General features: G+C 59.2%; 6 protein-coding genes across 6 annotated transcripts; 1 reads left to right on the top strand and 5 right to left on the bottom strand.

Annotated features, from left to right (window-relative positions):
- Positions 1–195: 195 nt before the first annotated feature.
- Positions 196–3,102, bottom strand: CMQ_1157 (mitochondrial translation initiation factor; the record flags this gene model as incomplete). The annotated part of the gene is made up of 3 exons (XM_014318236.1): positions 196–347; positions 398–3,017; positions 3,079–3,102. The coding sequence occupies 3 exons, from the start codon at positions 3,100–3,102 to the stop codon at positions 196–198; spliced, it is 2,796 nt and encodes a 931-aa protein (XP_014173711.1).
- Positions 3,103–3,364: 262 nt separating this feature from the next.
- Positions 3,365–5,566, top strand: CMQ_1147 (uncharacterized protein; the record flags this gene model as incomplete). Its single annotated transcript, XM_014318226.1, has 3 exons — positions 3,365–4,497; positions 4,647–5,166; positions 5,396–5,566. 3 exons carry the CDS (start codon positions 3,365–3,367, stop codon positions 5,564–5,566), a joined length of 1,824 nt encoding a protein of 607 aa, XP_014173701.1.
- On the bottom strand, positions 4,678–5,627 carry CMQ_768 (uncharacterized protein; the record flags this gene model as incomplete). The annotated part of the gene is made up of 3 exons (XM_014317847.1): positions 4,678–4,788; positions 4,870–5,501; positions 5,555–5,627. 3 exons carry the CDS (start codon positions 5,625–5,627, stop codon positions 4,678–4,680), a joined length of 816 nt encoding a protein of 271 aa, XP_014173322.1.
- Positions 5,628–6,349: 722 nt separating this feature from the next.
- CMQ_1313 (succinyl-3-ketoacid-coenzyme a transferase) lies at positions 6,350–9,734 on the bottom strand (the record flags this gene model as incomplete). The annotated part of the gene is made up of 5 exons (XM_014318392.1): positions 6,350–7,481; positions 7,534–7,734; positions 8,021–8,148; positions 8,248–9,621; positions 9,675–9,734. The coding sequence occupies 5 exons, from the start codon at positions 9,732–9,734 to the stop codon at positions 6,350–6,352; spliced, it is 2,895 nt and encodes a 964-aa protein (XP_014173867.1).
- Positions 9,735–10,541: 807 nt separating this feature from the next.
- On the bottom strand, positions 10,542–12,307 carry CMQ_1533 (ring finger protein; the record flags this gene model as incomplete). The annotated part of the gene is made up of 3 exons (XM_014318612.1): positions 10,542–10,627; positions 10,684–12,120; positions 12,214–12,307. 3 exons carry the CDS (start codon positions 12,305–12,307, stop codon positions 10,542–10,544), a joined length of 1,617 nt encoding a protein of 538 aa, XP_014174087.1.
- A 939-nt stretch (positions 12,308–13,246) lies between these two features.
- On the bottom strand, positions 13,247–14,106 carry CMQ_809 (tsa family protein; the record flags this gene model as incomplete). The annotated part of the gene is made up of 5 exons (XM_014317888.1): positions 13,247–13,267; positions 13,327–13,358; positions 13,419–13,584; positions 13,659–13,704; positions 13,778–14,106. 5 exons carry the CDS (start codon positions 14,104–14,106, stop codon positions 13,247–13,249), a joined length of 594 nt encoding a protein of 197 aa, XP_014173363.1.
- Positions 14,107–14,481: the final 375 nt, after the last annotated feature.

Below are 14,481 nucleotides of genomic sequence, written 5' to 3'. Positions count from 1 at the left end.
ATAACCACATAGAACGTGCTGCCACATCAATTCATCACAATCATCACAATCACAAACTCCAAAACAAAGAGGTGTGTTTTACAGGCCCAAGCCCAGCCATCCATACCCAGTCCGGAGCGCCTCGTTCCTGTCGTTATACAGCCATGCATGCATCCTATGAGCCACCAGCCAGCCACCAGCCAGCCACCAGCCAGCTCAGAGCGTCCTCTTCTCGCGGATCTCCTCGTACGCCTGGATCGTGTCGCCGGCAGCGAAATCGCCCCAGCCATCAAACGAGATCCCGCACTCGGTGCCTTTGCGCATCTCGCTGGCATCTTTCTTGCCCTGTTTGAGGGATTCGAGTTTTCCTGTGGAGTCAGCGGCTTGCTTTTCACCCTCACCCTCATCCCATACTCACCATCAAAGATCACCTCCTTTCCACGCAGCACACGATACCGGCCACTCCGCGTGACCAGGCCGTTGCGCACACGACAGCCAGCCACGTTGCGGAAAAGCCGGCCGCGCACGTTGATGGGAAAGACCTGCAGGACTTCTGCCTCGCCGAGCACGCGCGTGGTAACAGTCGGGGCCAGACGGGCCGACAGCCGGTCCCTGACCTCATCGATCAGGTGATAGATGACGGAATGCTCCAGCAGTGGCACGCCGGCATCCTTGGCCATGCGGCGGATGGTGCCCTGCACGGTGCCACCGTGAAAACTGATGATGGCACTGCCAGTGGTAGCAGCGTGCTCGACATCCGACTCGGTCACTGGGCCTGGAGCTGCTCGCAACACCTGCGGCCGCACCTCGTGGCTGCCAATCTCCAGCACGGCCGCCACGACCGCTTCGACCGAGCCCATGACGTCGGCCTTGACGACAAAATTGACCGTCGAGGGACCGGCCGTTTCGGCCTCAGTCTCGGCAATTTCGGATTTTTCGGATTTTTCGGACTTAATGTTCTCGGCCCTCTCCTTCTCCTCGACTCGAGCCACCTCGCTCGCCTGCCGTTCCTGTTCCGTTGCTGCCGCCTGGCCACGCTCGCGTGCCTCTAGACGGTACGCCGTGGCCTCCTTGGCTCGTGTCTCGGTCGGCGCCTGCAGCACCTCGTCGCCGGCATCCGGCAGCTCCTTCCAGCCGAGCACCTCGACCGGCGTTCCCGGTGGCGCCTCGTCGATCTCGACGCCGGCCTCGTTTCGCAGCACGCGCACACGTGCCCACGTGATGCCGGCCACGATGACGTCGCCACGCCGCAGAGTTCCACGCCGCACCAGCACCGATGCCGCCCGACCTACACGGTCCTTCACGCTCGACTCCAGGACCCAACCCTCGGCCAGGCCGTCACGCTCAGCTCGCACGTCCAGCATCTCGGCCTGTGTCAGGATGCTCTCCTCCAGGTCGGCCATGCCCTGACCCGTGCGGCCGCTCACACACACCACCTGCACGTCGCCGCCATAGTCTTCCAGCTCGACGCCGTAGCGGGCCAGGTCGCTCTTCACCTGGTCGATGCGCGCCTCGTCTTTATCCACCTTGTTGATGGCCACGATGATGGGCACGCGGGCTGCCCGCGCGTGTTTGAGCGCCTCCAGCGTCTGCGGCTTGACGCTGTCGTCGGCCGCCACCACCAGGATCACAATGTCTGTCACCAGCGCGCCGCGCTGCCGCATCGTCAGAAAGGCCGCGTGGCCTGGCGTGTCCAGGAAGGTGATCTGCTTGCCGCCTGACAACTCGACCGAGAAGGCTCCGATGTGCTGCGTGATCCCGCCATGTTCCTGTGCCGCCACTGATGACTTGCGCAGCCAGTCCAGCATCGTCGTCTTGCCGTGGTCCACATGGCCCATGATGGTCACAACGGGCGGCCTCTCCGGCAGCTTTGATGGCTCTGCTGCTGCTGGCTGGCGTCGCAGGTCCACTGCCTCGCCCAGGTCCACTGTCGGCTCGAAGCCGTACTCCTGTGCGACCAACGCGGCCGTCTCGCCCGTCATGATGTTGTCGAGCGTGATGTCGTCGAAGCCCAGCTCGGCCAGCTGCTGCAGAAAGACGTGTGGTCGCACCCGCAGCGCTGTGCCCAGATTGGCCACGCTGATGAATGCGGGCAGCAGGATCGGAATCGGGCCTTGTCGAGCAGCTGCTGCGCCCATCTCGCGCTGTCGTCGCTTTTCTTCTTTGCGCTGCCGCCGCTCTTCCGCCCGTTCCGTCATCTCATCATACTCGTCGTCTTCGTCAGGCGCATACGAACTCCGGCGCCGTGATTTGGCCTTTGTTCTGCCCGTCTTTTCCGCCGCCACCACCTTCTCCTTGCGGCCCTTGCGGTGATGCTCATACGCACTGGTCGGCGGTCCATCCGTGAGGAGTGGGCCCTCGCCAAACAGCAGCGGTACATCGGAGAACTCCGACTGCAGTTCCAACTCTATCTTCTCGTCGTCCCATCCGTCTGCCGTCAGGTTGGCTGCGATGTCGTTGCTGCTGCTGCCGCCGCTGTCTCGGTCTCGACGGTCGGCCTTGGGCGTGCGTGCACGAGCTGTTCGCGATACACTGCTGGGGCTGTCACGGGCCCCAAAGGCCGCCAAGAAGTCGTCTGGCCGTCGCTGCTCGTTCCGGTCGCGGCCTGGTGGCCCGCCACCTCGTGCCTTGCGGATGGGCTCAAAGCCCAGCATCGACGCTTTTGGCCGCGACGGCTTGGTCATGTCACGTGCTAGCTGTTGCAGGGGGCTGCCGTCCGACGCACCACCGCCCTGATGGGGAGTCTTGCCCCGACGCGGACCACTGCGCTGCTGCAATTTGCCCCATTCTCGTGTCGGTGGGCGATTGGTCCTGGACGGAGGAAGACCGCCTCCAAACGGCCGGTTAGCAGGAGGGCCGTCGGGCAGGTTCTGGCGTGAGGCCGTCGTCTGAATCGGCTGAAACGGCTGAAACGGCTGAAACGGCTTCGGTCGGTCTTGCGACTGCCACCGCACAGTCGCTGCTGTCGTCGGGATCCTCGTCGAAAGCCGGCAGCTCGGAAGACTAGCTGCGATCGCGATGGAGCGCCTCTGGGGGTCCTGTGCGAGTCAGCAAAAGCGGAACAGCGGTCGAGAGCATTCCCCAGAGCGCCTGGCTCACCCTCCACAGATGCCCTCGTATCATGGTGGCGTTGAGACGTGAAGCCGGTTTCCATCCAGAGCTCTGTCTCGGGAAGATTCTGCACCAAAAAGCATCTAGCAGGCTGTATGCTTTAAAGTGGATCCTCCCCGGTGCCCACTAAAAGTAAGATATTACAGTGGTTCCAGCGGCTTTAGCGCCTTGTCAGCAGAACACGTACATAGTATTCGATTTTGGGATTTGTGTTGTCCACTTGTCAGGAGACGGAGCATCGACAGATCGCGAACCCCCCTCCCCCGTTATCGACATGGCTCCCAAGCGAAACGCCAAGGCTGCTGCATCGTCGACCAGCCGGACGTCGGCCGGCCGAAAGACAGCTTCTCGAACGCTGGCCGAGCTCCCGCACCCTTTCCAGGAGGCACCCGACAGCCTGCGGCCCTTCTTCGACGAGCTCTCGCCGCGCCACGTGTACATTGTCCACGTGGACGGGCGGCCGCGGGACTTCAAGCGCAAGATCTTTGCAGTGCCGGTGCTCATGAACGTGGCCGTGGCACTGCTGTTTGTCTGGCGCGTGTGGTACATTGGGCCGTACTACTGGCTGCTGCTCGAGACGGCGCTGGGGTCAGCCAACGAGGCCACGCTGCGGGCTGTCGACCTGGAGTGGCGCAAGATGGCCGAGGTGGTGCTGCGCCGCGGCTTCAGCTTCATGCTTGACCTCTGTCTGGCCATCTTTGTCTGGCCGTGGCCCGTCGAGTTTGTCGCCGGCAATCGTCACGGCAGCCCGGTGCAGTGGCGCTGGGCCGTCGGTTTCCGCGACAAGGAGATCTACGTGCGGCGCAGCCGGTCGTGGTATGCGGAGGCGCGAACGGGCGGCATCGACTCCATGACGACGAAAAAGGTCGACCTCCTGACCGACGAGCAGGGACAGCGGCTGCTGCTGGGCTACGTCGTCCAGGCGACGGCGCCGTCGCTGCTGGAGCAAAAGACCGGATACCTCACCATGGACGGCAGCTGGGACCTCGATTGGGCGATGATGGTGTGGGCCACCACGCTGGTCGACAAGAAGGATGTCGGGCTGGAGGCCTTTGGCAAGCTTGTGCTGCTGCACCACGACGTCTACGGCTGGGTCACGGTGGACAAGCAGGTGCTCGGAGGTGTCGGGGGTGCCGGCAGTGCCAGTGCTGGCGACGAGGCGGCCAACGATGAGCGGCGCCTGCAGGTGCTTGCCTTCCGTGAGGCGCTCTCAGCCATGGACAAGGAGGACCTTTTTTTCCGCTGGATCGAGATCATCCAGCGCGAGGTGGCCAAACCAGGCGGCCTGGGCGATGAGCAACGTCAGGCCGTTGTGGCTGCCGAAGTGCGCGCGCTCTTTAGCCGGAATGGCGTCGACTTTGACGAGCTCTGGCGCGACAGCGTCGGATCCGACGGGCTGGCGGGAATGTAGGTGGGTGGGCGGAGTTGAAGTCAAAAGCTTCAGCGAAAGCGCAGGAAAGCGACAACAATGCACAATCGGACATAGACGCATAGGAACGGCATTGACAGGACAAAGGGTCTCTGTATGGAATGGAAGGTTGTACGATAGCAGCTAGACTGGACGGCACAATCACGCGTGAACTCCTCTTATTTCTTGCCTTTTGCCTTGGCCGACTTGCCCAGGGCAGCCTCGCGCTTCTTGGCCTCGGTCCCGTCTCTCCGGGCCGCCTCGGCCGCATCTCGAGCCTCCTTCTCGGCCTGTACAATTTGTCAGCATGTCACGTGTCTTTCTTCTTTCCTCTTTCTTCTTTTCTCTCCTCTGTCCGTCTCGTTGCTTACCTGCTTCCGAGCCGCCTCAAGCTCACGCTTCTCCCGGATGAGCGCCAGCCGAGCCAGGTCCGCCTTGGCCTCGTCCGTCTTGCCCTGCTCGTGCAGGCGTCGGTAGCGCTCTTTGGCCTGCAGCGCCTCCATGGACTCACGCTCCTTGCGGCTGGGCGTGCCGGCAGCCGCGCTGCTGCTGCTGCCGAGGCTGAGCTCCTTGACGGCATCGGCCGCCGCATTGGCCGCATTGGCCGCCGAATGTGGATCAGCCGCGCCGGCCTGTGTCTGGTTGCGGCTGGCCTTGCTGTGGTTCGGGTTGGCCGGCAGATCGTCGTCGTCCTCCTCCTCCTCCTCCTCGTCCGATGGCAGGTCACCCACCTGTACCGCCCGGCCCTTGGATCGCGCAATCGCTGCCTCCTTGCGTGCCTTCTTCTCCTTCTTGCGGTCCTCGCGCGATGCCGCCGCTGCTGCTACTGCGGCCGCGCTGGATGCGGCGCCCTCGTCGTCTGACTCCTCTTCCGACTCTTCCTCCGACTCCTCTGAGTCGTCGTCGGATCCCTTGTCCTTCTTCTGCGCACCCTCGGCCCACATGCTGATCTCGTTGCCGTCCGCGTCGAGAGGTCGCAGGTCACGCGAAAAGTGCTTGCCGCCTGTCAGACTGTCAGAAATGCCGGAAGCGACAAACAAGGGTACATCACCTTACCTCCACGAGTAAACTTGCGGAACTTGCCGCCGCGACCACGCGAGTTCGCTCCGGGCTGCACACTGCCGACCATGTTGGATGTGGAAGAGTAAGAAGGCGGAAATAGATGGAGGATGGCTTTCGAGCAGGTTTTCCTTGTACAGATGGTCGCAGGAAAGGGCCGAGAGTCCGGGCGGTGCGAATCCAAGGAAATCAGAGCAACAGGAGAATAAGTAGCCCAGAAAAGCGTTGCTCACGAGTGATGGTATGAGGTGAGGCGAGAGAGGGGCAGGGTTTTATAGTGTCGACACGACCATGAAGGCGGGGTGGGAAACGAATATGCACTTATGCATTATAAGATCCGCGTTTTGCTCTCATTTCTCCCACGTGATCAAATCCATCCTGAGGCTGTGAACTAGATGCACAAGCAGCCGTGAGCTTGTAAGCTTTGTAGTCCTTTCGACGCATGGCACAGCCTCTCTGAGTGGTGCAGCATGACGTTATTACCATGGATCACCTGCAGGTCGTGGCTGCGCCCCATACAAGCATCTTACGCCTGCGAGGCAACTTTGCCAAAGATGCATCAAACCAGTACTGACTGACTTAATAAGCGGGTCTTTTCGCTAGCGCGCAAATCGCCCACACTATAATTTGTCCGCCTCTGGTTTTTTTTCTTTCCTGTTTTCCTCCTCTTTCTCTTCATAAAAACTGAAAATCCTTCATATTCACTCTGGCTTTAGCCGCCTCAGTGGCAGGTCTTGGAGGGGAAATTGGAGGAGAGAAGAAACACGTCGACTACTTACCCTTTGGGTGTCTTTACGGACTTTTGTCTGGAGTGGCGCCTAGAGAAATTTGAATTGTTGATACATCCATTCGTGACTTGTTCTTGCAGCTGTCTACCCCCCCGCTCAGGGATGCAAGCATGTCGCGTACGTTGGCGCCCCTGCTCTTCTTGGCTCTCAGCCGCGGTTGCTGGGTATTGTTCGGCCGTTTTCTCGTAGCTTGCCTAGACGATGTGGCGTCGGTTTTTCGCTGCATCTCTGCCTGTGCCGTGTGAGCCCGGATCGATGCGGGTGTGCGCACGAAGAGCAGGCGTTCATCAGCCGGTCCCGGTCTCGTTGTCCGGTCCTGGCCGAGGCTCAGCGTGGCAAACGGCCGGACGGTCGGGAATGTCGCCTGGTCGAGCGAGTAGCCCTGCGCCCGTAAAAACGAGTAAAGCTCGAAAGCCCATGCAGAGGTCATGTCGGCTAGTTGATCGTCCCGCTCGCCGCCTCGTCCTCGGGATCCAGCATCTCTGTCCAGGCTGTCGTCCGACGTGCCTAGAGTAGCGTGCAGCATGCGCACAAGGCTGTCATCCCCCGGCAGCCCGCGTTGGCAGGACGGCGCAGAACACCTCCAGCCGAACGCTGCAGCCGCGGGCTCTGACCCGTCGCGCCAGCCTGCCGTATGGTAGTTGCCAACGGACAGGTCCAGGACAGCGAGGACCGGCAGGCAGGTCGCAGACGACAGGCATGCCGGCGTCAGCGTGTCGTAGCAGCCCCAGAGCCTAAGGACACAAAGCGCGGGGAACGGGTCCGGACACAGGCTCCAGCCCTTGATGAGACGGTCGGAGACTTCGTGCGTGCCGATATTGCTGCTGCTGCTGCTGCTGCTGCTGCTGCTGCTGCTGTCAAGAATCTCGAGCACGCCGAGGTTCGGCAGCGCGGCCAGAGCAAGTAGCTCGTGAGTGCCAAAGAGAGCGTTGTCGGACGACGTCGTGATGCGTAGGTGGGCGATAAACTCGACCGCGGGCGCGCCGAGCGGACGCGTGAAGACACACAGCTGGCTCTGCGGCCGAGGACAGACAAGACAGTACCGCCAGCGGACAGAATCCAGCTCATCCTCGTGATACGCCGGATCTGGCAGATGGCGCAACAGCAATTTCCACGCATGGAGAGACAATTCGCCGCTATGTGCAGGTCAGTCCTGTGGACGCGTCCAAGTCGTAGGGACTGACATACCGGCTGGACAACAGCATGCGCAGCCTGTCAGCCGACTGCACAGAGAGACCGCCCACGTGTCCAGAGCCCAGCTGACCGATGCCGTGGGCCACATGTTCCAGTGCCATCACGGCCAGCGATCTGGGGCCGCGGGACGGCCGTGGGAACCGTGTCAAGGGCGTCCAGTCTTGACCTCGTAGGTCCCAGCCCAAGTCTGTGTGTCTGGAGTGAACGGTCATTGTTGGTACGCATGGCCTGGGCAACTGTCAAATAAAAGATCTCTCAAATAATAGTGTATTCTTTTGAGCTGTTGAGGATCCGTTTCGTCGAACTGAATGGAGGTTAGCTAATCTCGCCCAATGAGGACAGAGCGATGCGGTTAACAACACAAGAGGGCAACAGCAGGTCGCATTGCTTAGTAAGATATGTACAGGAACAGATGGGTTCCCTTTTCATTGTATAATTCATTGTATATGTACATTATCGGACAGCTCTACATCGCGCTCACAGCATCGGCTTCAAGTCCTCGGCCACGTGGAATGGCGCGCCCGTCTTGCTGCGGATCTCCTCGACAGTCACACCGTCGGCAATCTCGCTAAGGGTGAGGCCAGTCTTGGCATCGATGTTGAAGACGCCCTAGAAAGTTAGTGAAGGAAGAGGGAGAGGGAAAGAGGAGAGAAAAAGAGGGGGAGAGAGGGAGGAAGAAAGAGAGAGTGAAGAAATAAATAAACACACCAGCTCTGTGATGACCATGGACACGCAGCCCTTGCCGGTCAGCGGAAAGGCACACTGGTTGACCAGCTTCGGGTTGCCCTTGCGATCGGTATGCTCCATAGTAACGACGACCTTGGTGTTGGACGGGTTGCTGACCAGATCCATGGCGCCGCCAAAGCCCTTGACCTTGCCGGGCAGCATCCAGTTGGCCAGGTCGCCCGAGGCACTGACCTGCATGCCGCCCAGGATGGTCAGGTCGATGCGACCGCTGCGGATCATGCCAAAGCTCTCCTCGCTGCCAAAGACGCAGGCGCCGTCCTTGAGCGTCACCGTCTCCTTGCCGGCATTGATCAGGTCCGCGTCCTCTTCGCCGCGTCGCGGGTACGGCCCCAGTCCTAGGATGCCGTTCTCGCTCTGCAGCTGCACCTCGATCTCGGGCCCGACAAACTTGGGCGCCAGCATCGGCATCCCGATGCCCAGGTTCGCGTACATGCCGTTCTTGAACTCCTTTGCTGCCCGCCGCACGATCCGGTTGCGCTTCTCTGCCGTCGCCCCCGTGCCCAGCGCCTTCTGCAGCTCTGCGGCCTCTTCCTCCGGGCTGAGCGTGAACACGTGCTTCTCAATCTCCTTAGTCGCCGTGCTCTGCACCACCCGCTTCACGTAGATGCCCGGTAGGTGCACTGCCTCTGCCGGGATCTCGCCCGGCTCCACAATGTGCTCGGCCTCCACGATCGTCATCTTGGCATTGCGGCCCATCGCCCCGTTGAAGTTGTGTGCCGCCAGCCGGAACTGGCAGTTGCCCAGCCGATCCGCCTTGTATGCCTTGACAAACGCGTAGTCTGCCGCGATGCTCTCCTCCAGCAGGTACGGCTTGCCGTTGAACACGCGCACGTCCTTGGGTTTCGAGAACTGCAGCGGCGTGCCGTCTGGGTTGTTGCGCAGCGGCAGCTCGCCCGTCTGCACCACCGTGCCCAGAGCTGCTGGCGTGAAGAAGGCCGGAATGCCCCGTCCGCCGGCCGCGCAGCGTTCTGCCAACGTGCCCTGTGGCGTCAGCTCCAGCTCTATCTCGCCCGTGAGGTACATCTGCTCCAGCGTCTTGTTCTCGCCAATGTACGATGCAATCATCTTGGACACCTGCTTCGATTGCAGCAGCTTGCCGAGACCGTGGTTGTCTGTGCCTGCGTTGTTCGACACTGCCGTCAGGCCCTTGATGTCCGACTTCTCCAGCACCGCTTTGATCAGCGTGTCTGGCACGCCCGCCAGCCCAAACCCGCCCACAAGCACGATGCTGTTCGGCTTCATGTCCTTGATGGCCTCCGTCGCTGACGGCAGCACCTTGTCGATCCGGGGACGCCGGGCTGTCGCCGAGAAAGCCCGTGCAAAGAGGGCGGCGTGCTTGGCCACGTTAGCTGTGTGCGTCCGCCAGAGAGAAGGGAGAGAAGCCTCACGTTCGAGCCGTATTTCGAGTAGGCCCGCAGGCCTTTCAGACACGTCGTAGCAGAACGCATCTTTCTATATCGACTGCCGGTTGCAGGGCGAAGCTGAAATGAGAGGGGAAGGAGAGACGAATGAAAACTGAGAAGGGATGTGTAAGAGCCCGAGAAAAGACAGTCCGGCCACGAGGAGGAGCCGGGTAACAGAAAACCGGCACAAGGCGAGGAAGAAATCACAGCCGATCCCAGCTCTGGCTTCACGCAGCAGCCGAGCTGCACCCAATAAAAGGTGAGGAGACAGCTCCTACTCCATCGCCGTTCGGTCCTACAACACGGCAGTTACAACCGCTGTGCCAATTCCGCTAGTGCCTGCCTCTTCCGACCCTGGCTTTCCCCACGTCCCGTATTTCCGATTTCGGCCCATGTTCGGCAAAGCTTTCTTCCCATCAGCCCTCGAGCCAGCTGCGGGAAAAATAACGCCATTCATGGCCGGTCACAGTTCAGCAATAAGTCAAGAAAAAGTTCATTATGCAGAGGGCCTTGCTACGCTGGCAAACCCTCCGCAACGCTAATCCTAAACATCCCATCCATCGGCTCCCTGTATACTCCACAAACGGGTCATGGACTTCACCGTTCCTTCCAAAAAGGCGCAACGAGCAAAGAGCAAAGAGTAAAGCAAAGAGCAAAAGCAAAGAAGACCAAAGGAAATCAATCACCTGTGGGGTCCGCGCTCTTCACCCACTTCGCAGATGCCGCAGCACTCCGAGATACATGCAATCTAATATCTGAATGTGGTAATGTCTGCTTGTCAACCGCCAGCCCGTCAAACTAGCCTCACATGGCTCGTCTGCACTGGCGCATCCATCAACTGCCCGTCTTGTTCTACGGCCGGCTGCCACCTGCCGCCGCCGTTGTCTTGGCCGAAGCGGTCGGCTCGGCATGTTCCATCGAGTTGAACGTCCAGCGGCCTGCCCCGTTGTCAGCGTCCTGCGCTCTGTAAACCCGGTGTCAACCAACCACTCACCTTGAAAGAGGTTGTCCGCCGTGTACTCCAGCAGAATCACCCGCCGCTTGTTGCAGTATGCTGTCTTGTCGATGATTTGCTGCTTCATCTTCGCCTCAGATAAATCCCCCACCGGCAGCTCGAACATCTCCGACAGCGCCTCTACCGCCATTTCCAGATCTTTCTGGTTGTCCTCAAACATTGTCGTCAGGTTGTTTCGCGCCAGGTAAAAGGCAAAGGCGTACGTCCACTTGAGCGTCTGTCGGCACGTCTGCAGCGCCTGCGACGCTGCGTTGAGGTACTGCACCTCGATCCACGACATGCCCGACGACGTTTGCAGCTGCACCATCTTCTTCTCCGTCCGCCTGTAGATGTCCTTGTCCAGCCGCGCCGACTGCTCGTGGTTGGCGTACCGGTTGTAGTAGTGGAGGTACCGCTCCAGGCTCACACGAGACTTAGCTTGCGCATCCCGTGCCTCCGTGCCGCTCCGCTCCTCAAATCGGTTGCAGTTGTACCAGCTCGTGCCGTGCTCTGACCAGAGCCCCATGCACATCCAGCAAAACTCGTGCTTGCACTTGCGGCATGTCATATGGTTGCAGCCGCCGTTCTTCTCGATCGTTGAGTTGCACTTGGGGCATTCCTTGGTATTCGCCGAAATCCAGTTGGCCGTTTCAGAGTCGTCCGCGCACTTCTTGAGCCACTGCTTCACGAGCCTGCAAGGTGCCGGCTGGTGGTCCGTTAGGCTGCAGCCGAAACAGAACCGATAACCGCAATGGCACTCGACCGTCGGCACCATCCGGTCCAGGTCCTTCTTCTTGGCGTGGCAGTCCACCGCGTTCTGGCAGTCGGGCGCAGGGCACCACTTGAGTGAGTCCTTGTCCTCCACGTACGTGCGGTTGAGCAGCTCGTGATAGCGGTCCGTCAGCTCGGGCGTCACCAACACATCCAGCGACTTGGCATCGATAATCCGGCCGCAGCCATCTGATGGACACTGTATTCGTGCTGCCTCGCCCTCCTCTCGGATCTTCTGCGTCAGATACTGGCGGTAGCAGTTGACGCAAAAGCGATGGCCGCACTTCATCGCAAACGACTTCAGCCCACGGCCGTCCTCGCAGCAAATGTCGCAGACAAACCCAGGAATGACCTCGAGCTTGGGGAGTGCCGAACTGCTGGGCCCGAGGCCTGCCGACTCCAGCACCTTGGTCGGGCGCTCCATATACTCCTCGATCAAACGTTCTCTGTTCCAGCGAAAGTATCGAAGGAGGATCGCTGCATCTTCTGGACGCATCTCTAGGATGAGGTCAACGTCGTTGATGAGTTCGTCCTGCTGCTTCCGAATGTCTTTAGGCTCATAGACCGTGTATTTAACATCGTACGGTTTTCTCTGCTTGTCGTCCAAGCCGTCCTTATCGAGGCCCATATCCGCGTCCTCAGGCTCCATGCCAAAGTCATCGAAATCTACCGATTCCCGGCCACAGTTAGCAGACTGCTCAACCACAAGCACAATACAACAGCGAGAGCGGAAAGTCCCATGCTTTGACGCCAGCTTACCTTCGCCTCCTGATAGGTCGTCGATATCGCTATCGTCTTGCAGAACATCGTCATCACTAGACAGGTTCGACATCATATCGTCGTCGGAATCCATGGCGTTGGAGGTTGTAGTCTGGGGCGTGGGTGGTCCTTTTGAAAAGGCGGACAAGGGCGGTGATACTGCTGCTGCTGCTGCTACTGTCACCACCGCCTCCGCCGCTGTCGCTTTCTCCGTTGCCGCGTTCTTTCTCTGGGAGGCAACGGATATAGTCGCTGCGTCCTTCCTGCCTTCTGGGGGGAGTCTCCTCTGGCGAAGAGAACGGCCCTCGACGGCTGTCGTCGCCTCAGCGGCTTTCCGCTTTGGGGGTCGTGGAGCAATGGTGAGGGTTTCTCAGGCTCGTCAAAACAAGTCGACGAGCCACACAATATTGTTCTTTTTAGGGAGGGCAGGGGAAATAGAAGGTCGGTCGCCGAGAAAGATGATGCTTTGACATGCAGAACGGGTCGACTTTCGTCATAAACGATGGAGAAAGTAGCCGCTGCTGCTTTGTGGAAAAGACAGACACAAGCAAGAGTGATGATCGATAGAAGTGGTGAGTCCTGGAAAAGGGCGGATGCCTCGTTTTATTGTTGCGATGTCAAGATCGATGGCGAAGACAGAGTTCGAGTAGTAGAAGGAAGGGGAAGTAACTTCGTCGACGGCTGACTCGCGACGGCAAGGCGGCAGCCCCTCTACAGTGTCATTGATTACCTATCTAAGGGGCCGGGCCCACTGTTTCGAGGCTGGGAGGGCGTCTAAGAGGGGGCGGATTTAGATGGTTTTAGCACGTATGGCCACTACGGCTGCCTGAAAGAGCGTGAATTTGCACAGTGTTGAGACAGGCATTTGCATCACGTGTACGAGTGCGCACGGAGTACGCAAACTCCCACGGAACTCGCGGTGGCAAGACTGACTAATGTCTACGACTGAAAACTTTGTCGATGTACTCGTACACAGATTGTCGACTATGCTCCCGTTGGATCGCCTGGGTGTATTCGTAGTCTTGGAAGTCCTTCACCAATCCTTCAAATATGGCTGTATTAGTCACATGGAATGCCATAGACGGATGTGATTGGGCAGTAGGACGCTCTTACCTTGGCCCCGAGGACGTTGTCCGCCAGCGACACTGAAAAAACAAATAAGTTAGCGAATACCTTGTTAGGAGTGGAAGACGCGCAGGACGCACCGTTTGTTCCGGTGTTGTCTGGTTCGACGTGGGCACTCTCGACCTTGCCGTCACGGATGACGAGAGCATAGCGCTTCGACCGCGGATTTCCAAAAATCGGCGTGGCGTCAAAATCGAGATCCAGCGCTTTGGTAAACTCCCCGGCCGGGTCGCCGAGGAACCGGATCTGTAGGCGCAGCGGAAGTTAGCTCTGCTCCGCTGTAACGACGGCTTCTCCACCTGGTATCTGTCCTGACATACCCCGGTTTGCTCGGTTGGGTCAAGCGAGGCGCCCCATGCCTTCATGCTGTAATCGGAGAGAGGTGGTGAATTAGCCAGTTGGAAGAAAATAGTCAAGACAACGTAAAATAAAACCCTACACAAAGGCATCGTTAACGGAGACGACAAAAACCTGGCCAGCCTCCTTGAGCTTGGGGTGCAGGATGTACGAGGGAACGTGCTTCTCCGAGCAAGCACCCGAAAAAGCGCCCGGTACACCAATGATGAGGCCGTCACCTTTCTGGAACTCCTCGGCCAGGTTGACCTTGTTTCCGGGGCTGTTTTCGACCAAGACCTCAATGCTGGGAACCTTCTGACCAACGTGGACAAAGGCCGGACGAGTCGCATGGAACTGTCTGGCGGCAGCCACACGCGAGGCCACGGCTGAACGGCCGATGGAGGCGGTAGGTCGGAAGAGTCGGGAGGCCATGTTTAATTGTTACAATGGGAGGTTGCAACAAATCTGGGGAGTTGCGGGAAAGGCGCAAAATGGGGAAGCTTGTTTCTGCTCCAGTGACGTTGATGTGGGTTGCGGGGGACATTAATGGTGTGACAGCCAATCAAGAGTGGCCCTGCCTTGCTACAGCACAGCAAATGTACGGAGTAAGATATCTTATACTCCGTATTCTACGAACATACGGAGTATGCATCAGAACTCGGCTTGCCTAATCCTTGTGCAGGTCATTTAAATATGCCTGAACTTCGATATTGTCTTCACCTACGAGCGGGATGGTGTCCAGCGAAGACCAAACCCATTCAGGATGCCATGCAGAATCAGATAGTTCTCTCGCGACAATATGCGCTC

The sequence above is a fragment of the Grosmannia clavigera genome (assembly GCF_000143105.1).
Source record: "Grosmannia clavigera kw1407 unplaced genomic scaffold GCSC_140, whole genome shotgun sequence".
NCBI lineage: Eukaryota > Fungi > Ascomycota > Sordariomycetes > Ophiostomatales > Ophiostomataceae > Leptographium > Leptographium clavigerum.
Note: the sequence above shows the minus strand (reverse complement) of the source record. Positions and strands in the feature narration are given on the sequence as shown.